Source organism: Camarhynchus parvulus, chromosome 11, assembly GCF_901933205.1.
Source record: "Camarhynchus parvulus chromosome 11, STF_HiC, whole genome shotgun sequence".
NCBI classification, from domain to species: domain Eukaryota; kingdom Metazoa; phylum Chordata; class Aves; order Passeriformes; family Thraupidae; genus Camarhynchus; species Camarhynchus parvulus.
Genome location: NC_044581.1, coordinates 19,753,868 through 19,780,788, shown reverse-complemented (window position 1 = coordinate 19,780,788; position 26,921 = coordinate 19,753,868). Strand labels below are relative to the sequence as shown.

Below are 26,921 nucleotides of genomic sequence, written 5' to 3'. Positions count from 1 at the left end.
GTCTACTTTAAGAGTTGTAAAATTATTTTATTTTGTGGTTTTATACTTGTATGACATTCTAAAGTTGCTAGGCATTGCCATATTTGAATATATGGCACAACATTCACCTTTGTATGTAAGATATCTGTAGAATTGTATATTATACATTTAATATTGTAAAGAACTTAACGTATAATTGTCATGTATTTGTGTATGCACATTTCTTATACAGTACTTCATGCCATAAACATTTCTGTAAAGTAAATGAACAAAAACAAGCACGTAGGGTGGAACACTCACTGTATCTCCCATGTTGTTTGAAAGAGGTGAGAATTTTTGATTGCGTCTTCTCCAGCCCTTTGCTCCATTCAGCTTGATGTAGCCATGTCTTACAAAAAGATAGAAGTGTTTTATTTATTACTTTCATACCTTTAAGTCCAAAGGATCCCTCAATAGTCCATTCAGGTTCTTGTTTTTATCCTGTATCCACCCCTGCCCTGCCCTCTGGCACGGGGTGAGCTGAGCACTCCTGGCAGCACACCCTGTCCAGTTCTTACCTCTCAGCCAGGGAATAAAGGTGAAATTCCATCCCAGGGGAATCCTGCCCCTGGTGCTCTCCCCAGGCAGCTCTGGGGAGCACAGACTGGGATGGTGCTTTTACACATCTGTGGAACGTTGGAAGTATTTGTGGTTGGTTGGTTGATTGGTTGGTTGGTTTTTCCTCAGTTTGGTGTTTACTGTATTTTTTTATGGCTCAATAAAGCAGCTCCCGTAGTTGGGGCAGCTTTGCTGAGGTGGCATTGGAAAGGGTTCCAGGCTGCACCAGCCGAGTTCAATGTGAACTTGAGATGGAAAGTTTAAACCATGACATCACAGCATTGACTGCAAAACAGCACAAAGGCTAGGAAGACATGTGGAAACAATCACTTTCTTAGAAGAAATATGCCTTTAAAAAAAAAAGTTAAGCTAGGACATGTTCTTTTAGTTAGTAACTTCAGGTCACTTATTTAAAGATTATTACAGTTTCATTTATATATTTTTTACTTATTTCCCTATATTTTTAGGCATCAATATCAGCAAAAAACTGATTTGAATATCTACTTCTGGCCTTAAACCACAGCAACATAACTTAATGAAGACCACTGCTCAGCATCACTAGGATGTTTGAAAGCACCACAGAACCCTGGTGAAGCTGTGGTGTGCAGCCAGCACACATTTGCGTGGCCAAGGCCAAGCAGCAAAGCACAAAGCACAGCCTGGTTTTTCACCTGATCCCATGGAGCAAAACTGTTCTGATTTGCTGTTGCTGAGCACTGGCCCCGTGTCAGGCACGAGGCTTTGAGCACTTTGTGTCCAGGCTGTCTCACCCCAGTGGAGACAGAAAGGGAGAGAGAATGTTCTGTTGTGCTTGTCGGGCTCCTCGCTCGGGACAGCCACTGCTGAGTGCATCCATTCTCTGTACTGATGGCACCGAGGTTTGCTGACAATTTTATTGGATGTTTCACAAAGGATAAGAATCAGCACAACAAAACATTGAAGTATTTGGTTTTAATATTTGTTTGTGGGTATTCTGTTAATATTTTAATGCAACATGTTTCTGACCAGTGCTTAAGAACTACAAGACAATGTGAAATTCATGTTTGATAAATTAATACTGTATGTCACTCGATGTGTTACTTTAGTAAATTGTTTTATTTCTTTACAAAATAAGTACAAATAAGGGAGTATGTTTTCACACAAATTGGGGGTATTTACCAGTATGTACAGAAATCATCAAAATAACGTAACTCTAATAAACACAAGGCCTTTATAAACAATATGTACAAATTATCAATACATTTAAAACATAACTTTACACTTCCTGGCCTTAAATACCTTATGAATAATCTTTTGGCTAAATAGCAGCAGTATAAATTTTCTTCTGCTTTTCATAAACCTTAAAAAATAATTAAAACCTTTGTTTTTAAAACTATTGGACAAATAGTTCTATTTGTGCTTTCGCTATGGTTTCCCATCAAAAAAAATATTGCCTCAAAAAAGTGGCAAGCATAACATAGTAAAAACAGAGAAGATAAATAAGCAAATGTGTCCCTTCTGTGGTACTGTAACACTGTTAATGAGCTCTGCAGCACAGCCTTTGCCCCTGCTCTTCTGTCCCACTGATCCCCATTGCTCAGACCCACACCAACCACTTCCCTGTGGGCCCAAATTCTGCTTCAGCAAAGCATTTCCAAGGCATTCACCCCACCTTTAGATACTTACAGCTGCTCCTCATGCTCAAAGCCACGTGCCTGCTCAGGAGCCTCTCTGGCTGGAGCTGTGCTCCAGTGTCCAGGGCAGAGGTGTCCCCACTCCAGGTGCCACCGGGCTCACTGCGCTCCCCACGCCAGGAGCGGCCCCAAAAACCTTTACAGCGACTTTAAAAATCCATATAGAATACTCTAAAATCTTTACCCAACAATATTCTCTTTTAAAACCACCATTAAACCATACTATTTGCAATAAATAAATTAACATTTTTCAGAAAATAAAACCCAACTTTGAATCTCGTTACTAACCAGCTGCTACAAATGCGCAAAAGGTTGATGAGATTGAGGAAACAACTGGAAGCAAGTCAAGGGAACTCAGCTGAGAGCCTGCACACAGATTTCATACACTTAAGATTTGGTTCAGCAAATGGCTCAGGAAATGAGCTGTGCAGTAAAAGCAAAAATCCTAAATATATAAAATTTGTGGGAGTGTGCAGTGGCGAGTCTCTTGGCTGTGCAAAAAATTGCCATTACAACTAAGTTAAATAGCAACTGGTATCACCATGGTTAGTGAGACAGTGCTAGTAAACTGAAAACAAAACAAGCCCAGCACCAGGAGTGAACACTCAGGTGAACACCAAGGCTGGGACCCACTCCTGTGAACCTGTCCCAGGCCTGGCCAGGAGATGGTTTAGGTGAGCCATTGCATTTGTGTAACTCCAACACCAGCGACTTCAGCCTTACCTAAAATGGCCAGATGGAGCAAGACTTTGATGTTCTTTTTTTTTTTTTTTTTGTGGAGTTAACATTTTAAAACCTTTTGCACATTTTCTGTGGTTTATATATATATATATATATATTTTTACATAAAGGGAATTTATTGCATGTGTCTGACAATTTTACAAAACAAAATTACTGGAACATTGACTTCTGAAAAAAATAGAAGGCACATTAAAATGACAGCTTTCAAAGGAAGTTGAGCTTCTGTGGAGCACTCAGTAGGACTGTTGGCTTTATTTAAGCAGAGCTCGGTAGAGCAGGAGCGAACGGCTCATTTCCCGCTCCTGTTCCATGTAGAAGATGAAGTCCCTGAGGTTGACTCGAGTGATTTTCTGCCGGGGGTACTGCCGGGGGGAGCCCGTGCCCAGCCCCGCCTGGCTGCCCCCGCACAGCCCCACGCCCTGCAAGAGAACACGGCACAGTGAGTCCTGCAGCAGCGAGCCTTCCTCCTCCCGGGGCTGCAGGACCCTTTAAACAGCTGCACTGCATCATTACCAGCCTCCTTCTAACATTACATCAGGGGTTTTAATATTATTGTTTTTTTCTGTTCTTCTGAGTCTCAGCGAGTTAACCTGGCAAAGGCCTCAAGTGCAAACACGTGGGGCTAAACCTTGTTCACTTCCACCTCAGGACAAAGCCCTCCTGCTACAGGCATGTCCACTGGAGATGTATCTGGCCAGTCTAAATTCAGGAACAAAACGATTTTCAGCAGATAAGGCCATTAATACACCAAATGTGTGCAGGATCCTGCTGCTCATCCAAGGACAGGTGAGTGGGATACTGGGAGTCCCCACAGGGACCCCAATTCTCTCCTCTGGGTCTGCTAAAGGGAAGGGCTCAGTGTGGGGAGATAAAAAACAATCAAAAAATTAAATTGAAAAATCCCAATCTTAGACATTGTGCGGAGATACTCAGCAAACAATCAAAAAATTATATGGAAAAATCACAAAGACTGAGACAAACTTTTAAGAAAAAAATTATTTTCAGCAGATAAGGTCATTGATACATCAAATGTGTGCAGGATCCTGCTGCTTATCCAAGGACAGGTGAGTGGAATACTGGAAGTCCCCACAGCGACCCCAGTTCTCTCCTCTGGGTCTCCTAAAGAGAAGGGCTCAGTGTGGGGAGATAGCAAACAATCAAAAAATTAAATGGAAAAATCACAAATACTTAGACAACCTTTTAAGAACAAAATTATGTTCAGCAGATAAGACATTAATACATCAAATGTGTCCAGGATCCTGCTGCTCATCCAAGGATAGGAACAGGTGAGTGGGATACTGGGAGTCCCCACAGGGACCCCAATTCTCTCCTCTGGGTCTGCTAAAGGGAAGGGCTCAGTGTGGGGAGATAAAAAACAATCAAAAATTATATGGAAAAATCACAAAGACTCAGACACTGTGTGATGATAAACCCAACTAATGTTTCAACAGCTATGTTAAATAATTATTTATTTTTTACTTGTTTCATTGGTACTGAATTACTGAATACCTCATCCTGGCTTTGTATATAGAGAGAAAACTCTTAAACTGGGCCTGAGAATACTGTGATCTGAATATTTAGAAAAGGAAAGGACATAATTACAGCCCCTGCAGCCTCATGGAGTTTAAACTGAAACCTGATGCACACACATGTTCAGATGTTTTTTCATCCACAGGAGTCCCTGGTTTTTGTTAATTCCAATTGATTTGTAGCAAAATAAAGTGTTCTAGCTTAGAAAAATAGATTTTAATCTCTGAAAAGATTTAAGCTATTTTTCAAACCTCTAAGAAATCTGGTAAAATTTTCTATACTTTTAATATCCCAAATTTACTTAGTGCTGCTCAAACCTACCTTTCTTTCCCCCAGGAAATACTTATTCTAGGATCATAACCCCAGACATTAAGGATACAGTTAAGGATAATTTTACTACTGAAAGCTTGTAGGGAAAACACTCCTGGTCTGCTGAGAGCAGGGCATGGCTGGCACTGTGTCCCTCTGTCCCCCACAGTCAGTCTGTCCTTGCACAACTGCACCGTTCATGGTGTTTCTGCCATTCCTGTTTATTCAATTACAGCAGTGGGGCAAATCCCCTTCTTGTTTGTGACCACAAACACCAAAGGCTGAATGGAGTGCAGTGAATGGGCTCAGCTTGCAGGAACAGAGGGAGAAACCCACAAACCTTTGGGCACCTGGAGCATTTGAGCCAAGGGATTCTGCTCTCCAGTGTGGAGCAGTTTGTGTTAATGAATTGATTGATTGAGCACTGAACCTCACTGCTCACAGGAAATTAGCTGCAAGGGCTGCTCATCCATGCCCAGCCAGACACAGGCCCAGTGCACAATCACACCTTAACCCAAGAAACATTTCACATTCCTAACAGAAACAAAATCATTTAAACTCCTCTCTGTCTTCTACAGGCTGGAACACCTGGAGCTGCCTCTCTCTGCACTCTGCCCATGCACCCACTCTGCTGTGCCCACTGCTTCTAAATCCTTAAGAAAACACTGTGTGTGCATTTATTTTAAATCAGACTGACTCAAAAAATACTTCTCCTTCTTCTCTGTTCCCCCCATGCTGCATCTCTCCCCTGCCCACAGCACTGATTTCAGATTCATCCTGACCACAGGACCTGTGACAAATACAGGGATGTGGCCACCTCAGACTCATTGTGAACCACATCCACAGCACTCTGGTCTAGGAGCATCCCACACACAATTACCAAACAGAGAAAAGCTGCATAATTTTTTTTTAATTCTCTACATAAAACTGTTTCTTTAGTCAGTTGAGTTCCATTTACAGCAAGGAACTGCTCTCTATTTGGACAGAGTAGCTGGAATTAAGATATGCCAAGTCATATTCATTGCATTTATCACTAGAGATACTGAACTTCAACACAGCAAGAGCATCATACCCTTAACCAGCAGCAGAACAAGGCACCAAGCTGTGCACATTCACACTTGTGAGCCATCAGTTACCTGATCATGTTCTGGAGTTGTTTTACAAGGTGAAAAATAATCATAAAAATTATATTAGAAATACAGAAGTTCTGTGAGCTGACAGAACAGTAATTTATATATGTCAATATGATCACTAATTTAAATCAAAAACCAGTTTGTTTGGTACTTCATTGTACTCAAAATTATTCTGCAGATGCTATATAAAAAATAGATTCCTAAATGCCATAATTATTTAATTGCATACATTAATTCAAGTGTAGTTAAAAATAATAGTGGAATTGAAGTAATTCAAGATTTTCTCAAGAAAATTCACTTTTTTTATCATCATGACAGATTTTTCATCAACCCAAACAAGCTCCTGTGTTGTCTGTATCTATGGCAACTAATCAGAGCTACACAGATAAAAGCTCTAATAAAAGAATAAAAGGTTGTCAATTGTTTACCTCCTTTATTTCCTGGCCTGCCACACGCAAACTGTTCCCAAATCCCACACACTCAAATAGACATCAGTGCTAGTTTCTGTATCAGTGAACTTCTAGTTAGAATTTCAGAAAACTTGAGACATTCCAGAGCAGAAGAAAACCCAGGTGTGGTGGTGTGTGCAGGGGTCCCAGGATGAGGGAAGAGATGAGGAACTGACTCCGTGTTTCAGAAGGCTGATTTATTATTTTATCATATATATTATATTAAAATTAGACTAAAAGAATAGAAGAAAGGATTTCATCAGAAGGCTAGCTAAGAGTAGAAAAGGAATGATAACAAAGGCTTGTGACTGACCGAGACAGTCCGGACAGCTGGGCTGTGATTGGCCATTAATTAGAAACATCCACACAAGACCAATCACAGATGCACCTGTTGCATTCCACAGCAGCAGGTAACCATTGTTTACATTTTGTTCCTGAGGCCTCTCAGCTTCTCAGGAGAAAAAATCCTAAAGAAAGGATTTTTCATAAAACACGTCTGTGACACCCATGTAATTCATACATGAACTCTCTGCCTCTTCATTTTGAGTAACTTTCCAAACATGAGTGACAGGGATTTCCCATCCCCTTCCCTCCCAGCCCCTCCTTTCCCCAGTGCCTCTCTTCCCTCCTGAAGGTTCCTTCAGTCCTTTCCTGGCACTGCACACCCAGAACCAGCCCAGGGAGCAGACAGATCTCCTGTGCTCTCCCTGCAGGGCTCCGGGGGCTGCCGAGCACCCGGGGCTCCCCCGGCTCCTGCTCCTGGCCAGGGCTGAAGAGAAAATCATTCATGGAAAATCCCAGGCAGGATCTGTAACCCTGCCATGGTGCTGTGCTCGTGGTTAACCTGTAATCCCAGAGGTGAGGGATCACAGGCTGCCTGCCTCAACAGCCCCACTGCACTCCTGTCATTGCTGGGTGAGAGCTCCCAGCACCCCAGCTCCAGTGCTGGACTGACAGCCTGCATTCACCTGCTGCACTCACCTAGCCTGGGTCATGGCTTCAGAGAATCACAGCAGTTACTGGTTCAGTATGCACACTTTGAAACAATTCTGAATTTATGTCAGATGGGACACAAGATTTGGGCCAACTTTCTCAGCCTGTTTGCTATTTTCATGATTTTCCTCTATGAGAAAACTCATACTGATGAAAAGGGAAATACAAACAGTCCAGAATAAAATACTGACCAAAGATTTGGTAGATCAGTAGCTAAATATACCAGAGTCTGTCACAGGAATAAACCTGTCTGCTGATAGGGAGACTGCAACAAGCCCTGTGCTGGGCACAGAGAGGCCAGCAAAGGCTCACTTGTGTTCCCTGGCACTATGAGCACAGCAAAGCAGCTGCTCTGCAGTGTGAGCATCCCCTCTCCTGTCCCCAGGAACAGCCTGTGCCTTCCCCAGCCACAGGAGCAGAGTCCCTCTGCTCTCAAACTTCACCCACCTCAAAACTGCACTGGAGCTACTCCATGGGGGGGACACAGGTGGGTCCCCTGTGACCCCTGGTGTAGGAGTGATGGGGGTGGGATGGTCAGGACAGATGGACATGAGAGATCTCTGCAGCCAGGTCAGGAACATGGGGGTTATTGCAGAGGGCCTGGGTGCAGGGCCCTGCTGGGAGCTGCCAAACACAGCTCAGAGCAGAACTGAGAGAAGAGAGGGGGAGAGAGGATGAGAGGGTGAGAGAGTAAAAGGTGTAAGAGTGTGAGGTTCCCATTACAATGCAATAAATCTTCTTCTGTGCTGAATATTCTAATTCTCACTGACCAATCTAGTACAAGATACAAATCCTATAGCATTTACATACAGCCTATAAGAATCATTACATTACCACACTGTGTTACATTTTAAACCCTAAAAACTCCTCTTTGGGCCCCTTCTGCCAAGCTGTAGGGTCTGCTCTGACCCTTGGGCCTGTCTGCAAGCAGAGGGTGTTGTTCCATCAAAAGGGGATTACCTTCAGCTGGCCACACCATTGTTTTCCAGTTGTTCAGTAACTGAGGGATCTCACAGCTTGCTTTCATTTCAATCTCACTTATAGTTTCCATATTCTCAAAATCTTTTGCCAGACAATCATATTGATAAGGCTTTCCTGTTTCATCTTCCCCAGCAGCCTGGGCTGCAGGAGCTGCTGAGCCCCCAGGGCTGTGTGGCCCCGGGCAGGCACAGCCCAAGCTCAGGGTGCAGCCTGTTCCTCCGCAGAGCCCAGCCAGCCTCTCTCTGCTGTGCCCAAGCCAACAGCTCCCACAGCAGCTGTGCGACTGAAAAGCTCAAGCTCCCTCCTACCTCTGCCCTCCTTCTGCTGGGCCCCCACACCCAATTTGATCCCTAAGGATCCCCCAAAGGTTTAAGGCTGCTGGGAAAGGGGACTGAGGCAGACAGACACATCTCTTCCAAAATGATCTCACAGCTCACAAAGTGTCTTTGTGCATTCAATTACAATGGTTACAGCAGCAGGTGGATGGAAATCAAAGTGTGGAAGTCCCAAAAATGGGCTGTTCCCTGCTCGAGACAGAAGTGCTTTCACAGGAGAAATCAAATGTAATACAATGTACACTTATTTTTATAACAATGATTTCTACTGTTGAAGAATTTATTTTTGTTTTCCTTCACAAACCTGCATCCCTTCAACTTTGAATTACAGAACCATGGAAATACAGTACAATATTCCTGTCAGGGAACAGAGAGATAAGGGCAAGGAGAAGATTGCATTTAATATTTTATCCATCCTTCCTTCACCAGAAAACAATTCAGTGCTGACATCTCTGCTTTGAACAGAGTCTTGATCTGCGGCTATTGCTTCTCTGAGAGCCACAGACAAGGCAATAATGATAAAAGATCTGCTGGGTTTCTTCCCAGGCTACATGGCACATCCTTGTGGCAGACTTCACTTCAAGCCAAAGTCTGAAAGTGGGAATCATACAGCAGCAATTCAAAGCCAAGCTAGGGAGTAAAATACACCAGGAATTTTGTCTCTGCAAGCTGCATGCACTGCAGAGCAGGGGGAAGAGAAGGTGTCTATTAGTCTGCTCTCAGGAATAAGAGGTCTTGAATCACAAGAAACATTCTGGAGACATTCTGCAGCAATTATGTTTCACTTGCATAAAATGCTATTAGATCCTTGGCTGAGAGGCACATGAAAAACAGGTATAATACTGAGTATGATTAGCTGTCCCACATAAATTAGGGTTTAATTCAACACCTACTGAGGCTAATAGTAATGATTTCACTGAAACATCCTAAAATTAAGATGCCTCTAAAGTACAGAAATGTAATAACTGTTCATCAGCACCTCCAAGATTAACAATACTATATGAAATATAATTATATCTACAAAAATACTGTGCATCTTCATAAGTGCAACACGGCAGCTCTGCAAGTGTCTTTAGAAGGATTCATCACCAAAATCTATCATTGAGGCCTTCAGATGAGCAGCATTTACAGGGAGGATTAGTGCCATGCTTTCTTCAGAAGCTGGTGATTTTCATTTGCCAACATTTTTACCCTGTACTATTTTAGTGCAACTGTTCCTCTAGACAGTTTTGGCACCCGTTCACTTGCTACACCCTCCTGGATGCAAATGCATCTCCCTTCCCCTGGGCACATAAACACACACCTCACCCTGCAGACAAACATCAGAAAAACTGATTTGCACAAGTACTTACAAGTACTTCAAATACCAACACAATTGCAACATTTCAAAGACAGCATGCAGTAATTTTTAAATTAAGAAATAATGAGGGGAAGGTAAATCAAACCAAGTCATGGATACCGTGAACATTTTTTCTTCAGATGTGATCACTTCACTTTATAATTATCTGAAGTTATTTGAACCCAAAGAAATGGGCTGCCATTACAAGCAGAAGATTTTATGTGTACCTCCTCCTTGCCTTTATTACATTACACCAAGTCCCATATGCAAGTACTATTATAATAAAAAACCTGCTTGGTAAAGCAGCACCAAACCAAAACCTTCCAGCTGAGGGAACTGGGCATCTGTCCCAGTCTCACCACTTATTGCTCCCTCTGAGACAGCATTCCCCCCAGCTGAAGGAGAGCAGGGGCAAAAAGCAGGCTGTAAGGTGCTTCAGGGAAACTCTCTGGGACCAAGGAGTCTGCCCCAATGCCAACAATAATGAGATGAGGTGTAAGGCAGCTTTGGGCTGTGACATTCCCTTGCTCAGAGATGGGTGTTCAGTACCCAGCCCTCAATAGGTCACTCTAGGTAGGACCAGACTGCACCTGATTTTCACCCCTTAATCCATGTATCCATGCAGTGTCTGAATGATCCCTGCACTGATGTCAGGCAGAACTCAGGTTTTTGAGGTAAGCTCTGCATTCTGCAGAGACTTTTGACCTTTCCAAGATCTTTTGGTGCCTCCACTGCCCATTTGGTGTCTGACAAGAACCCAGTGCCTTTATCCCCCAGCCCCTGCAGCACCCTCACTGCTGGGGCAAGCTCTGGCTCTCCTCATTCCTTTGTTCAGAGCACCCATGGGTCCTGCCAACATCTTCTTCCACAACCATCTCATAGCCAACACAACCCACTGCCTTACTTGGACTTGAAAGCAATGACAATTTTACTTGATGAAGAATTCTGAAGTTTGGGCTGCATTCTTGCTGTGGTAATTATAAGTGGAATATTCTATTTATCCTGTTTCCATCATACACTTATATTTTCATTTTGCTTGGAATGTTTCTCCTCACATGCTTTCCAAATGTTTAATCAAGTGCTGCTCCCTTTGAAATACTAATCCTGCCAAAGTTTTTATTGCTATTTTTCAAGCATTGTGGTGCTTTACCCTTCTCATCTTTCAATACTAACATAGGGTGTTTTTCCCTTGTTTTCTGTTGTTTTGTTGAGGTTTTTTTAAGGATTTGCCTGTGTTACTCCAGCCTAGTCACTCTGTACATCCTTGCAGTCTCTTACATTGGGAGTCAAGAAACACCAAACCAACTGTGGGAGAAGCCCTACAGCCCAGCTTACAGGATTCTCATTTTCCTTCAGACACACTGGATTCCCATCTGAATTTTTTCTAATATCCTTGATATCAGTTTGAAACTATCTCAGTTTTACATAGTGGGTGGCCCTTTCCTTTCTAACCTGCATGACTGTGACTGTCATTAAATCAGAAACATAAAATAATTAAAATATTCTTGACATTCATCAATCTCTAGACACGTATAACTGTAAAATTTAATTGTTTAAATATTTAATTAAAAGACACATAATTACTACACAGTAAGGGCTGCTTTTTGGGCTGTCTCTGAGCAGAACACTGTAGGGGACCAGGCTGACTCACAGCAGGTTTTGGTGCATCACAACACCCAGCACACAGGGTCACACAGCTGCTTCATGTCCTGCCAGCCCCCATGGGAGGGGACCAGAAAAGTACCCAGATCTTAAACACAAAATCACTTTCTCAGCTCTTGAGAGCACGAATTGCCCTCATTCATCTCAGCTGACTTTCGGTTCTTAAGCCTAATTATGATGTATAACACCCAGACTTTATAATAATTGTGATTCCAGCTGTTGGCCATCCTGCTCACTCCCACAACTGTGCAAGTGCCAATCGAGGGGATTCATGCACCAGCTGCCAAACAAAGGACAAAAACCCCAGCAGATCTCCTGAGGATTTCATTCCTGGGTAAAATCTCTACCAGTTCCTGAGGATTTAATTCCTGGGTAAAATCTCCTGTTGGATTAGTCACTCTCTCTGAACAGTGATCTCAACCTTTCCTTGTAATTACCACAGGCTCCTCTGGGGATTCAGGGCAGTGCAGGGTCCTTACCTGTACCCAGCCCATTAAACAAACCAAAATAAAGCAGGCAATGCACTTATCTCTGGATTGAGTGGCAATAAAATGAAGCCCTAAATGCTAATGCCTTCAGCTTGCAGGATAAACACATTGCCAGAACACAGTCCAGTGTGCAGGAAAAAAGACATTAACATTTGTAAATAAAAGGTGGAAGACAGCTAACACTCTATTACTGCAAATATCATGGAATATAATTAAGGCTGGTGTATTTCAGACACTAGGACAGACAGCAGGGAGAAGTTACCAGATCATTCAGCCATTCAGTTCTTGATTTCTTCACATTTCTTACAGCTAAGTCTCACTCTTGGCTCTTTTTAAGTTAGTGGTTTGCTTGTTCGGAAAACATTTAAGAAAAACTTAGATTGGCATAAAGAACTCAGAAAAAAGGGTCCTAAAAGGAAACAAATTCCTCCAGACATCAGTAACCTTAAAGGAGCCCCAGTCCCTGCACTGCTCCCCTTCCCCAGTGTGAAGAGTCCCCAGTGCTGTTTCTCCACTGCCCTTTCTCAGGTCCTTTCCCGTCTCCCACACCAGGATCACCTCCCCAGGACCCAGAGCAGACACACCTGGTGATCTGCAGTCTCCACCCCTCCTGACTGCTCTGCATCAGGGCATTAGACTGCCTGCCTAACCCACCCCTGAATCCCAACAGCAGCCCTCTGCTTCATCCTGTCCTCTGACCTCTGAGTGTCAACCCAGGCTTTTCTTCTCCCTCCATTATCAGACAAAATAAGACAGCCAAGCCCTGAGTAACATGCAGATAATTTTAATTTATAAACACACTACTGATGATTTCAACTTTGCTCTACACTTCAGAAACCCTGTAATCTCCTCTTACTTTACAATTTCCCAAATCTTTATCATCCTCCAGCCCATTTCACCACAAAGCAAGCAACCAATCTTTCAAGGACACTTACATTCAACACAGCCAACAGAGTAAACCTTAAATTTCAAACTGAGCTATTTGAAAAAAACCCAAACATACTTGTCTTTTGTAACATTAACCCTTTCACACACTCACAATTGTCCCAGATCCACCTCACTACATAAACAGCGGGATTAAATGCATCACAAAAGGTTTCCAGAAGATTCTTTAATAAACTCCATCTTGCTGTAACAAAGTGATTGGGCACATCAATATCTATAAAGAATGAATGTCTTCAGTCTATAGATGATCATGGAGGAGACACAGTGATGCAGAAAACCATTTTCTTCAGACATTAAAGCTCTACTCTTAGTTATCTCTAGCTTTTCATTTTTACAATTCTGATAGCATTGAGCACCACTCAGACTACCTCAAGAAAAGAAGATTTAACAAGTAAATGTCATAACTATCACCACCTTTCCTTTATTAAAATCACCTCCAACACACGTAATTATTAATTATTTAGAATAAATTAAAAATCAGGTAGTCAAAATCAACTGCTCCACTACAAACACCTCTAATTAAAACTGACCCTAAAATATATTACAGAAATAATTCTAAGCCAGACACAAAATCACCTAATCAACCATCTGATACATACTGAGGAGCTCTTACAGATGGGTCCTGACAATTGACAGTAATCAATGCATAAACTGACAAGTCTATCAGATCTAGTTACTCCCAAAACAAAATAAACATGAATATTCGTCCTGGTTTATATCATATTTAAAAGAAGGTTTTAACTACAAAAGAAAACCCTTTCCCAAAGTGCTGGCTGCAGCCAGAGGCTGGTGCTGTGATGTTTGTGAGTGAGACAAAGGCAGTGGGGCTGGCACGGGAGCCGTGGCAGAACGTGAGAACAGAGCAGATGCTGGCAGAGGGCACAGGACACACACTGGGGGATTAGTGCAGCAATTCCAGAGCCAGGGAAACAGCCTGGGATTCCCAGAGTGCTCCCCAGCATGCAGGGGTGCTGCTTTTCCCATTGGCAGCGGCAGGGCAGGCACAGCAGCCCCAGCAGCAGCAGTGCATTATGATACAACACAACATGAGCATTAGAAAATGCGAGATGAATCTCAAGCCCAGAGGCTCTTTAGCACCACTCCAAATCACAACTCTCTGCCTTCATTTTTCTTCTTTGCTACTATTCCACTTCTTCTCTCAGTACTTCTGACTTTATTAACCCTTTTTTCTCTTTCTTGTCTTCTACCTTCCTGTTCTCGTGGTATCACATCAGATTCCTCAAAAAGCACCTGAGTATTACCAGCAGAGATTACAGATCAGACAGGTTTTCTGCCATACTCCAACCCAGTGAAGCTCCAGTTGTTTCCAGTGAGAAATTCATTACTTCATTAGCACCTCAATAAGACAAAATGCTGTTTTGACAATCTGGCCCCTGAATAAAAGTTACAAAAATCATAAATCAAACTGTAACCTGTTTTCAATGGTCTGAATTCAAGTGCTGTGAATTTGGTTTTTTCTTCAAATACTTTCCCCAGAAATTCAAGTCTAACAAGCCCAAAAGAGAGTTCCTGAAACACAAGGTTCATTTTTGCTTTCTGGGAATTAGAAAAGATGCAGTTATGTGTTATGCCTCATTTTTGGTATCCCTTTCTGGAATGGTGAGTTCTTGTGTTTGGTTTAACAAATTACACCTTTCTCATTAATCTGGCCTGAAATTATGAAATCAATTTTTTAAGCTCTTTTTTGGTCTTTCTACAAATCTGTGCTAAGATCCTCGATCTTTCCACACTGTACACATAATGTGCTACCTGAGTGTGTGCAGCAGCAACATATGGTACAGTAGGTTATAACTATTTTACCATCTGTTCTAGCTGAACTCTAACCTCAATAATCCCATATCAGCTTTTCCTGTTAACTGCCACAGCTCTTAGATCTTGGCTTCTACTTGCTCTCTTAAAATTAAATTGCAGCAAAAGGCAGGGCCAGATCATAGACTGCTCTTCAGGAGCCTCCCCTGCTCTCCAGGTGACTTCATTTGGTCAGGGTCTTAAACAAATTATGCCTTCAGAGCTACAGGCTGCCTTTTTTTTTCAGTGAAAAACATAAATCTGGAACATTCTTCATTCTGAAAAATATTGTTCAAGATGCTGCTGTGTCCTTTACACACTCATTTCCAAAGCACTTTTGTTTCTATTATGCTCTCATTTAGAAAAGGGCATCCCCTTCAGTGGAACTACAGGGGATTCCAAACCTTCCAGGAGCAAACTCCAGGGCTGTCCCTGTCCAGCCACCTCCCACTATGGCCCAATTCTGTTTTTGCACAAACAGCACCATCACTACAACCCCTCACTGCCTTCCTACTCTGTGTTCCCATAAAACCCAAACAGTAGCATCATGGTGAACAAAAAAATGTTAATTTTATTGCAATAAATCTAAGTTCTATCCAAAGTTCAGGAAACTGGACAGATTCTGTAAACTGAGAGAAGACATTTGAAACTTTTATTACTATTAGGGTTTGTTGGTTTTGAGTTTTGTTTGGGCTGTAGGGTTTTTGTTTTGTTTTGGTGTTTTATTGTTTTATTTTGTTTTACTTTTAAGACTTGCATCTCATGTCATCAAGTTCTATTTCATACAGATGTTGGAATTTGAAAGTAAGCTCTAATTCCAGCTAGAACAGCTCATCTGGTGGCCTGCCTTCAAATTTAAAGTCTGCTTCATCTACAAAAAACTTCAAAAATAGCAACGTGGTAATCAAAATACATGAAAGACTGTGGCTTTGGTATAATTTTGGTATAATTTAAACATATATACTTTTGGTACAATTTAAATGTACCCACGAAAAACTACTACATACACACAGACATATGGAAAACAAAAATCTATTTTTAATATATACCAATCACAGCCATAAGAATATGCCCCTCTATTTTTTACTATAGTACTTGACAATACCAGTTCTTACAGATGATGAAAATGAAGAAAGAATCAAATAGGATTGTCACCAATTACTATTTTACACTATCCATATTCAACTCAAAACAGTAAATCATAACAGCTCAGTAAACTTGTCTGACTCATTACCAACTGAACCAGACTGTAATGCCTACACAATGAAAACTACATTTGTAAAGGAATATCTTTGTAAAATTATTCAACTTTTATAATCAGTATAATGCCTTCTCATTAAAAGTATTTGTATCTTCTCCATTTTGAAATACCACATCTCGTGTACAAACACTGCTTCCTTTTGGATTCTTGTTTAGAATCTGAACAAAAGGGGAATTTGATTTTTTGGATGTGTGAAGAAATCAGTTTCATGAGATATAATTTTGCTTTTTCACACATGAGCAGTTTAAATATGTTATCCAATGTTATCTTGAGGCACAAACATAAGGCATGGAGGTTAGAGAAGTCAAACCTACATACCAGTCTGTTACCTCAAATGTCTTCCCAAACATGCAGCTGAAGAATACTATGGAATCCATGGTTTAAATGAGGAATATTGGCTTTAATTGTAACCTGGGTCCTATTACACAGATGGCATACAGTGCCCATACAAACATACAGAGTCCCTAAATATAGAATTCCACACGTGTTTTCCAACCACACCAATGGATCTATATTCTACAGCTCTGCTTGGGGGAAGGGAGTAGCACTTTGAGCCTTTTGGAGTTTATGCTAAAACAGCCTCTTGCTTCACCCCCCCCCACTATGCAGGGGAAACTAGAGCTGCAATGGTTAACAACTGGACTTCACTTTTCTCCTCCAAATACAGGAGGACACCGGGTCTGCCCTCCCCCACCAATTCTTCTTTGCATTCAAAATATTTCCACCTCTGCATAAAAATGACTTTTTTATTATGCAGTTTCACTGACTTTCCTAGGTGGCACCCCAGGAGCATAATCCTGATTCACAGAACAAAACCATCTAATTACCCCAGTTGCATAATTCATTGGGCCCTGCACAGGAGCTGGCCAGCCCATGATGTTATCTGCCACACTCTGGGGAGCCCCTGTGGGAATCTGTGCCAGGGAGAGGCACCAGGCAGGGCCCAGAGCTCCTTGGGGGCCCTGGGGTGGCCAAGGGGTCTCAGGGTCTTTCTGGGTCTCTGTGACCCCGAGATTGTTCAAAGTCTCTTTGCCCAGCCCAGTGCGTGAAGAAGCAGTCAGGGCTCTTCATTTCTCGGTCTCAAGGTTGTTCATTGTTTCTTATCTATAAAATTCTTTCTCCTGCCCTGCCGAGGTCCATCCAGCAGGACAGTTCCAGGCACTCTGCCTGCCCCCAGGGCAGTGTTATGTCTTTATACTAAAAACTACGTGTGCAATGTTTACAATTACTGCCCAATACCTATCACCTGTGTTAGACAGTGAGCTTCTACTCTAAACCAATCTGTAAGTGCCAACATCACAGCAGAAGATGGAGGCCAAGAAGAAGAAGGAGAAAGGCTGGACATGCCCAGATCCCTCCATCTTGCCTCCTGAACCCCCATACCAGAAACCCCAAAATCTATTTTCCACCCTGTGATAACTTCACTATTATTCTACCTAAACTGTTGTGGCTTGCTGATCTTCACATAAGGTTGGTAATTTGCTCCACGGGCCATAACCAACCCCACAGGTGTTCTGGGCTCTGTGCCAGGGTCTCTGAGCCCCCTGGCAGGGTCCTGCCCGTCCTGGGCAGCCAGAGGGATGCTCTGGGCTCCCACAAAGGGGAAGGAGGACAAAGGAGAGGAGCCCTCCTCCAGCCCTTGGGCTCTCCAGGCAGCCAGCCCTGCCTTTGTCTGCCCAGTCTGGCTGCAGGTGGATCAGGGAAGGAGAGGTTTCCTGCAGCAGTGTTCCTCCACAGCCACACTGCAATGAGCCAACACCTAACTCAACGGCAAGGAAAACACTTCAACTGGAAATACTCAAAGTATACACTACAGGTTTACTTCAATCTCATTCAGAGACAAGACTGTAATTTCAAAATCAGGCATTGCTCAGATGACAGAAGTGAACTACTCCTCACTTTGCATCTGTTTTTTCTATCATGCTGATGAAAAGCTCTCAGTATTCTGGCAAACTTCCCAACAGAAACTTTTTAGACACTGTCTTTAGAGAATTGCAGCAAGTCCTTTTATTATGGCTTGTTTGTTTTAATTTACCAGAGTTGCTCTCAAGTTCCATCTAACCTTTGAAAAGCAGCATCCTGTTTGTTTTCAGGATCAGGTATTTGCCACTCACTGAATTACAAATGAAGATGAGCCCTGGACCACTCTTGGTGCCAGCTAGCAAAACACCTTCTGGTCTCAGGTGAATTTCAAATGTAAATATTGATATTTAAAAGAACCGTGAGTTGGGTTCTAGTGTGTAATATTTTACCTTATAATAAAGACTAAGCTGGAAAACATTTCAATTCTCAACAACGTTTTCATCCTGCATTATAACACACATGAGTGGCAGAGAGACTTGTCAGCCCAGTGGTTAAGGCACTATTCATCTTTCATCTCCTGCATCTGGGCTGCAACCACTCAGCAATAGACTCACTTTCTCACTGGAAATGTCATCTCGGAGCTGAGAAACCTTCTTGACAAATATGTTTTTGAAACAGATGTATTTTTGCTAAACATTTTATCTTTGACAAAAATATATTTTGACAGAGGAAGTTTCATAGCAATTTTTTTTTTCCCACAAGCTCTAATAACAACTTAGACTTTTAGGACATAAATGGGGAAAGCTGCTCAGACTCTGCCTTGCTGAGGGAGGTAAGGCTGGACAATGACCACTGCTATCACCACCCCAATGGAAATTAGCTATGTGAGTGGAAATTATTATATCCCATGGAAATTATCTATCCCATGGAAATCCATGGCATTTCTATGTGATTATTCAGTGCTCTGCCCTGATTTCCCACTGTTCATCCCCAAACACGGAGCTGAGGCTGCTACTGTGGCATTCAGAGCAGGGCTAGGAATGGGACACAACTCATCTCATCCTCCTCCTCCTCCTCAGCTGCTCTTCCCAGCTCTGTCTGAGCTACTTCATACTTAGGTAGTAATTAACAACATAAATGTTTAGGATAAACAGTAAGGACAGGGCAATTGAAAAAAGAGTTAACAGATGTCCTTAGCTTTGCTGCTGGCCTAATAACGTTTCTGCAGTAATTTATTTGATGTGGAGTTTATTTAGCTGCTGCAAACATGCAGGGTTATAATAATCATAAGCAGGTTGCATTAAGCACAAAACGACTTGGGTGTGTAACAAACACAGTGTTAAAAATAATCCCAGGAACTGTATGCCTCGAAGATATTAGATGTGCAGTATCTTCTACAACCTGATTGTGAAAAGCTAGCCAGAAAGCACCTTTCAGACTTAAAAAAAATATTAAAAGAAATATAAAACCCAAGACTTTTTTTACAGATAATTTTGCCTATAGTTTGGGATAGCAAACATTAAATTCAAACATCAAATCCTGGCATACTTCAGTAAGCTATCAGCACAGCAGTGCTGCCTTTTTTTCCTTTGAAAAATGAAAGAATTAAATTCAAAACAAACAACTTCAATTTAACACCAAACTACAGGATAACCAATCTTAAAAATGTCAAATTGTAATGGATCTTAATACCCATATAAAACACAAAAATAGTGGCATTGTTCCTTGGTAATGCATAGCAACCTTACAGAATTTCAGTGAAGGAGAAAGAAGGGAAAAACACCTTATTACTTCTAACTCCTGCGAGCCATTTTGGTCTCCAAAGGTTTTAGAGCGCCCGGGGCCATGTGTCTGCAGTGTTTCGGGAAATGACTTGCCTTCGCACGAACACTGCTATGTTCTGCAGCACTGCTGCCCCCCAGCATCCCCGCTCCATTTCTAGTTAACTCTTCCTTACCTGTAGCAGCCTTTCCCCCCACTTCTCTTTTTTTTTTTTTTTGCAGAAAGGTTCTGCTAAAAAAAAAAAAATTATCCCCCAAAAAAACCCATCTGCTTTTTCTGACAAGTTTTCTCAGAAAGAAACAGGGCCAGAATTTAACGCTATAAACCTCTGAGAGAAAAAGGAAAACGATTTGAAAGTAAAATATTTAGCAGCACAACTAGTTTAGCTAACAATCGCCATGGAGCCTTGAAGTTTGACACAGCCCTCATGTTTGTGTTTTGCTTTAGTTAACAAACAACAGCTAGAAAACAAAAAAATCATCAACACCCCCCAAGAATACAAGAGCTCTACTAAAATCCTTCACTTATCAGTGTATTTAGGTTTTTAATTACACATTACAGGCTGAGATTAAGCCCCTGGATAAGGCCCCATAACTATTCACCAATTTGTCTTAGCAGCAGTGTATTAAAAGTAGCAGGAAATATCCATCCAGCATAGGGGGGAAGAGAAAGATTTAATCCTCCATATAATGGACTAAAGTCACTTAGCACAGGCATTTTGTGTTTCCCTCTATTTTCTGCAAAGATACATGGCTGCACACAAAGCTATTCTGCTTGATGGCTTTTTTTAAAATCTCCAGAAAATTCTTTGCCAAGGTCACTGCTGATTGACTCAAAATATGACAGTGTACGAGGCTACTAAAATATTCTGCTCTTCTCAGAGGTTGGGTAAGCAGCTCTAACTAAGAGGAAAATCAATATAATACTTCACAGTGAGGAAGAAAATGGAAAATAGTTTAGCAGTTAAGTGGTTAATGCAATTCCTAAGTGTTCAGCAATCATTGCAATTTAGTGCCATTTCGATTATTACACAATAAACAGACCATGTTGTCTGGAAGCAAATTTTTATGAGTATAGCTGAAGGGGTTGCAACTTATTTAGCTGCTGAAACTCTAAGGGAAAGAACATTTCTGAATGCTAACACTACAGATCAGAAATATACAGGTACACTGGAAAGGTTATTTTTAGGTCACTACTATGGTAACTAACCACACTGACCTTTAAAATTAGTATGCAGTTCAAGAAAAACGAAGTTCAGTAAAATGTTCTTTAAACAGCGTAATTTTAATAAACAATATTGTACATCCTTACAGCAGAATTCTGTCACTTTTTACAGCTATTAATTTTACTTTTATATCATAATATAATGTACAAAAATACCATGGTGCAGAACCGACTAGGAAAAAAATGTAAACAGCCAGAAAACTGATTAAACTAACATTAATTTATGTTTAAAGAATTTAAAAAAAAAGAACAGCTATATTTATTTCTGTAGAATAAAATAAAACTGCTAGCTGGAGAAGAGCCATTTTTCATATAATGTAATGTCTTTGAAATAGTCAGAATAGGCATAGTTAAAATCATCTTACTTGGTCTCATTTTGAAATACAAAATTTTAGGTGGATTTCAAAAGCAAACCCAGTTCTGTAATTTATAAATTCAAAGAAACAGGCAAGAATTATATTTGGGGCAGATGAGATAAATAGCAGGAGACTTAGGGTGTATGGTTAATGGCAGCAGGGACTCAATAAAGGAAACAGTATTTTGAACAAAAAGTGCTCTCAGAATCCAATGTACTAAGACAAAACATCAATTAGAATCATGGCTTTAATAAATAATACATAATGTGCCAGTCCTTTGGATAGGAAATGGAAATCAAACTTTGGTTGGTCATAAAGGTGTGCTGGCCGTCCAAGAAACCACCACCAGCACCACCCAGAACACACCCACAATTAGTTAATGCTGGCACTGGGAAAGAGCCCATTTACCCCAGCCACCCATAATCATCACAAAAAGAAAACAACTCTTTTGATTTTATTTTCTCAGCCATGGTGGAGACAGCTTATAATGTTATGTCAAATGGCTGATAATAAATCTGATACATAATCAAAAGTTATTTTATAAGCACACACATATATCTATTTGTGCACATGTACAGGGAGATGCACAAACATTTTAGTCTAGGCCATATTGGAGACCTTTTTCAAAATGTGGCTCTTCCAGAAGAATAAATAAAAATTAATTTTAAAGAGGGAAAATTATATCTGCATTTTTTCAAGCTTCAATATGTGAGTAACATTGCTCTTGAAGTGCCTTTTAAATTCCTGGATCACAACTGCTATGAAAAAGGAAAAAAATCTCAGCAACTAGTGGGATTCTGTACAGTGACCCTGTGTTTCCTGGATTTCATACCTACATCATACCTACACCTGTGTTAGTGTCAGGCAGGAGAGATGGATGCTGGTCACTTGGTAACTGTTCACCTCCTGGAAATGAGCCCTCCTACAATATTCACTGTACAGAGAGGCAAAAAGGGACAGGCACAACTTCCAATCCAACACCACCAGCAACAAAACAAACAGTCAAGACAACCCCAAAGCAGGGGTGATGAGCTGTGCTGTGTCCTCCTGCTCCTCCCTGGGCTGCCAGGGCAGCCATGGCATGAGCTGGTCCCATGGCAAGGGGAGGGACATGTGCTGGGGACAGTGACACAGCCAGGGACAGGGACACAGCCAGTGACAGTGACACAGCCAGGAACAGCCAGGTACCTGCTGTGTCACCCCTGTGCTGGGGACTGGTACACAGCCAGGAACCCTGCTCTGACACTGTGTTCTGGGGACAGTGACACAGCCAGGAACAGCGACACAGCCAGTGACAGTGACACAGCCAGGAACAGTCAGGAACCCTCCTCTGACACCCTGTGCTGGGGGTTCAGGGACAGAGCCAGGAGCCCTGCTGTGACACCACACCCTGTGCTGGGGACAGTGACATGCACCACCCTGCAGTGTCACCCTGTGCTGGGGGTTCAGGGCCAGTTTGCCAGGCTGCCAATTCCAGGAGCAGCTCAGAAGCAGAGCTCCAACGTGCCCATGCCTAGAACTGGGCACTGGGGCAGCACGCTGATTTCCCTCCAGTGGTGCTAAAGGAGCTGCACTGACAGCCACTCCCTTTTTATTTTCCTCCATCTCATTAACAATTAAATTCATTTTTCTGTTAAAAAAAACCAACTTAGGTGTATTTAAAAAAATGATATGGCAACAGGGTCTTGTTTCCAAAATGTAAAGCAAAATCTTGAGCTTTGCTTTTCTGACAATTTAAGACCTACTGAATTAGCCTCCCCTGCCTTCCTACGGGGTAATTTTGCTGATAGTAAATTATCAAAATTGTCATTTTTTGAAAGCTAACCAAGACTGAGCATTCTTCTTGACATCTTTTCAGCCAAGACTGCTTCCAGCTGTTGGGTAGAGAGCTCACTGAAGGAAGGGAAGGCAGGAATGTGCCAGGCAGATGAGTCCTGGGCAGGAGGGGAAGGAGCAATCACAACAGGTAGAGTGCCCGGATGGAAAAATCTCCCCGTGGTATTCTCTCATCAGCAGATGTTCATTCTGCTGTAATGAATGTTACAATCTCCTCATTTGTATTAAAACAGATACAGGTTCTGAAAGGCTATTTTTCATTTTGCTTGACTGGTGTTTACACAAACAAATCCAAATTTCAATTCAAACAAACAAACAAACATGCTCATGTAAGTACTAATTCAGAACTGAGATTCCACCCAGATTACATTTTCCAGCCTGACATAAGAGAAACATGAAGCAGAAATAATTACTGTCTGACACTAGGAAAAATGATGCTGATTAACCACACAGATTTAGTTTCAAAATACAGATTTCACTGCAATACTACGGCCACATGCAAATATCTAGCTTTAAAAAGAAACTGCTAATTCAAAGGAGAACATGGAGGGATTTTTTAGTATATAAATATATATTCTTTTCATCTATTTGGCGTGCAAATTTATTTAAAACACAATAAAATGACAGGCAGGTCTAAAAACTAAATATAAAAATATAAGAATGTGAAATGAACAAACTTTTTCACTCTGCAGATTTTATTTTATTATTAGATGCTATTCCTAACTTGTTAAAATTGATCAAATAGAAAGCTGTGAATAGAGAAAAAATTAAGCCAACTAGAAAAGTGTGACTTGGATTTAATATTTTATAATTGCCAAGGGACATACTGAGATCAATGAATTTTTGCCCGAGATGAACGTCAGAAAGAGATGTACTTCAGTCTTTTAGGGAACATTGGTCTATTTAATTCTTGTGTCTGATGCATGTGAAATATGCCTGTCTTGGCCTTCTTGGAGCCTGCAGGCCACGCTGCAGGCAGACATTACCACTTTTAATAGGCCGCCATCTGAGCAATGGCAAGGGATCCAATAACCCATCCCCTCTAATGGATTTGCCTGTTTGTTCACTTACACCTTCTTTTGCAGCTAATTTTAGTTTTGCATGCTGAGTTGTTTCACTTTAAATTAAATGAATAGAAACAAAGGGGAAAAGACTGTGCAGCTAATAAACCATGATTATTTTCCAAGTTCTTCACAACAGGATCCTCCATATACTAAGGTATATCACTTGAGAACAGATCTGCTGCTGTGTTTTTCCACTTGTTGTCACAATTAACAAAGCTTCTTTTAAATTTAGTGAGACAAAAAGTAGGTTATTATAAAGTCTTATGATGCACTAATGATTTGCAGCAGTATAAGGGAACCAGCTTCAAATCATTATGAGGGTGATGAGCATCTTCAAAGAATAATACAGGTGATGTTAATGATTGTGCAGTATTATCACAAACAGAACCAGTAAACAGTTTAATCTAGCCCTTCATGTGTACTTTGAAGATCACAGGTAGCACTTAATGTGTTACTTATAAACTTATAGTCCCTCTAGATACAGAGAAACTCTGAGTAATAAAAATTTCCACTGCATTTGATCCTTAGGAAAAATATACATTACAGGCTAAAACTTATTAGGGATATAATCTCTATATTTGGACTGCATTAATATTTTCTTTCTTTACAGAAAAGCTCTTCCTCCCTTTCCTTAGGAGATGCCTCTTACATCTCACTCTCCACAACTCGTGGGTGCTCTTTGAGGTCCCTTCCAGCCCAAACCATTCTATGATTTATTCCAGAACCTTCTGCTCACCCAGCTCTCTTTACAGACCCACAGTTCAGGTGCTTTGCTGTTCTCAGAAAGGCTGAAAGGACCTTACTGAGGGGCTGTCACTGCCAGGCACAGCTTTCAGTGAGTTCCAAAGGGCTTTTTCTCCAGGTTTGGTTGGATCCCTGTTGCCAGGGCTCCCCAGTGCCCATCAGTCAGAGAGGGCAGCCAGGGCCAGGTGTCACCTGCTGCTGACAGGTCCCTGCCTGGGGGGACACATCCCTCTGGGCACACACAGCCCCTGACACTGCCTGCCCTCAGGAAATCACTGTGCCTTTCAGGCAGCAAGTCATCACGTCTAGGCAGGAGTCATCCTCTTTTAAAGGCATCAAAAATAGAGCTCCTTCTTCCAGAAAGAAGGCTTGGTTCCTGAGGTAACCAAAGCACAGCCCCACAGGGTGAGCCCAGGAAAAACAGCTGCTGAACTGGGCAGTCCCCACAGACTCTGACTTCACTGCTGCAAAAAACTACGTTTTCCTATAATAAAATTGCATAAAATACAGCAGCATGTGGTCATTTGTCCTCTCTTCATGACAGAAACCAAAATGCATGACACATCTACAAAAGGTTGTAAAATGGGGTAAGGTTTGTTGCCCAAAGTGCAGGAATATGGATATGAAAAACTAGTATTAAGGGCCAAAAACCTGGGAGCCAAAACTGCACCACAGCTGCAGGGAGAGCAGAGATGCAGCACGAGGGGAGCATGTGTACCCTTCATTTGGAAAAATACATTTAGTTTGGTAGCTGCTTCCCCCGTAAACAGTGTCTGTAGCACTAAATAGCCATAAAATAATGTAAAAACTCTCTTTGGAGCCAAACATATTACAACAAAAGAGGGTCTGTGTCATTCAGAGGGGCCCACAGCACTAGCAGTCACTAACACAGGAGGAAAAGGAAGCAGCTACAAGTCCTTTTTTGTCTCTAGCTGGTTATGTTTTCTTTTAAGGGATCACATTATGAATCTGACATCTCCTTATTTTTGCCAAAAAGACTTCACCTCCTTTTATATCAGTTGCTGATCTCTTACAGATTCCTTAATAACATGGTGTGACACAGAATCAACTCAGAGGCTTTTGGGCTGGATTTGGGTTTTTTTGTCACAGTGGCTCACAAGACACAAAAGTATGTATTTCAAAGGATGATCCACACATTATGAAAATTGGCATCTTCACTTTGCATTCATTTTATTGCTAGTGAATGTTTCCTCTTAGAATTGAGACTGCAGTGGAAGACTTTTTCTGACACAAAACTATCAACAGTATCCCCTTAAATATATAGCATGAATTTTAAAAAGGCTCCTCAATTTCACATCAATCTGCACATCTAAAGCTTAAACCTGCTGGAGATAAATATTTTTGGATAGTTACAAATCCAGCTTCCCTTTTAAAGTGTTAGCTCAGACCTATTATTTAAATGTCACAAACACCCAAAACAAACAGGACATTTTGCAAGCACACAGACAAGTTAAAATAATCTGCCTGCTTTAGAAACCTGTAAGTGAATCTGCAAAACAGAACAAGTTACATAGCAGCAGAATAATTTTTTCCCCCCCAAATTGTATTTGTAGACCTGGATACTAACTCCCAGACACACTGTGGAAAGAAAAATGGGAACAACAGACTGAAGTTGGGATTGATTTACTTCATTAGCTGGGATTACAAGTTTAACTTACAAACCAGAGGTCAAAATTTCTCATTAACAAGGGGGCCATGAATCGCTGCAGGGCTTGGTTCAAGAGGAGACCACTCTTATTACTAACTACACATTTCAATCTGTCTTTGATGTTCTCCTTCTACCCTCCTCCCTTTTATTTTTTGGCAGAGGAGTTGATTTTAATTGTAGCTATACAACACAGCTCAGTTTGCCTGAGAGCCAGCCTCC

General features: G+C 41.6%; 1 protein-coding gene across 1 annotated transcript in view; it reads right to left on the bottom strand.

Annotated features, from left to right (window-relative positions):
* Positions 1-602: 602 nt before the first annotated feature.
* Positions 603-26,921, bottom strand: part of LOC115907888 (transcription initiation factor TFIID subunit 4-like) — a 153,339-nt gene continuing 127,020 nt past the window's right edge. Inside the window, 1 exon segment of the mRNA XM_030956090.1 lies at positions 603-3,409. Coding sequence (XP_030811950.1) covers positions 3,242-3,409 — 168 coding nt within the window. The 3' untranslated portion in view covers positions 603-3,241.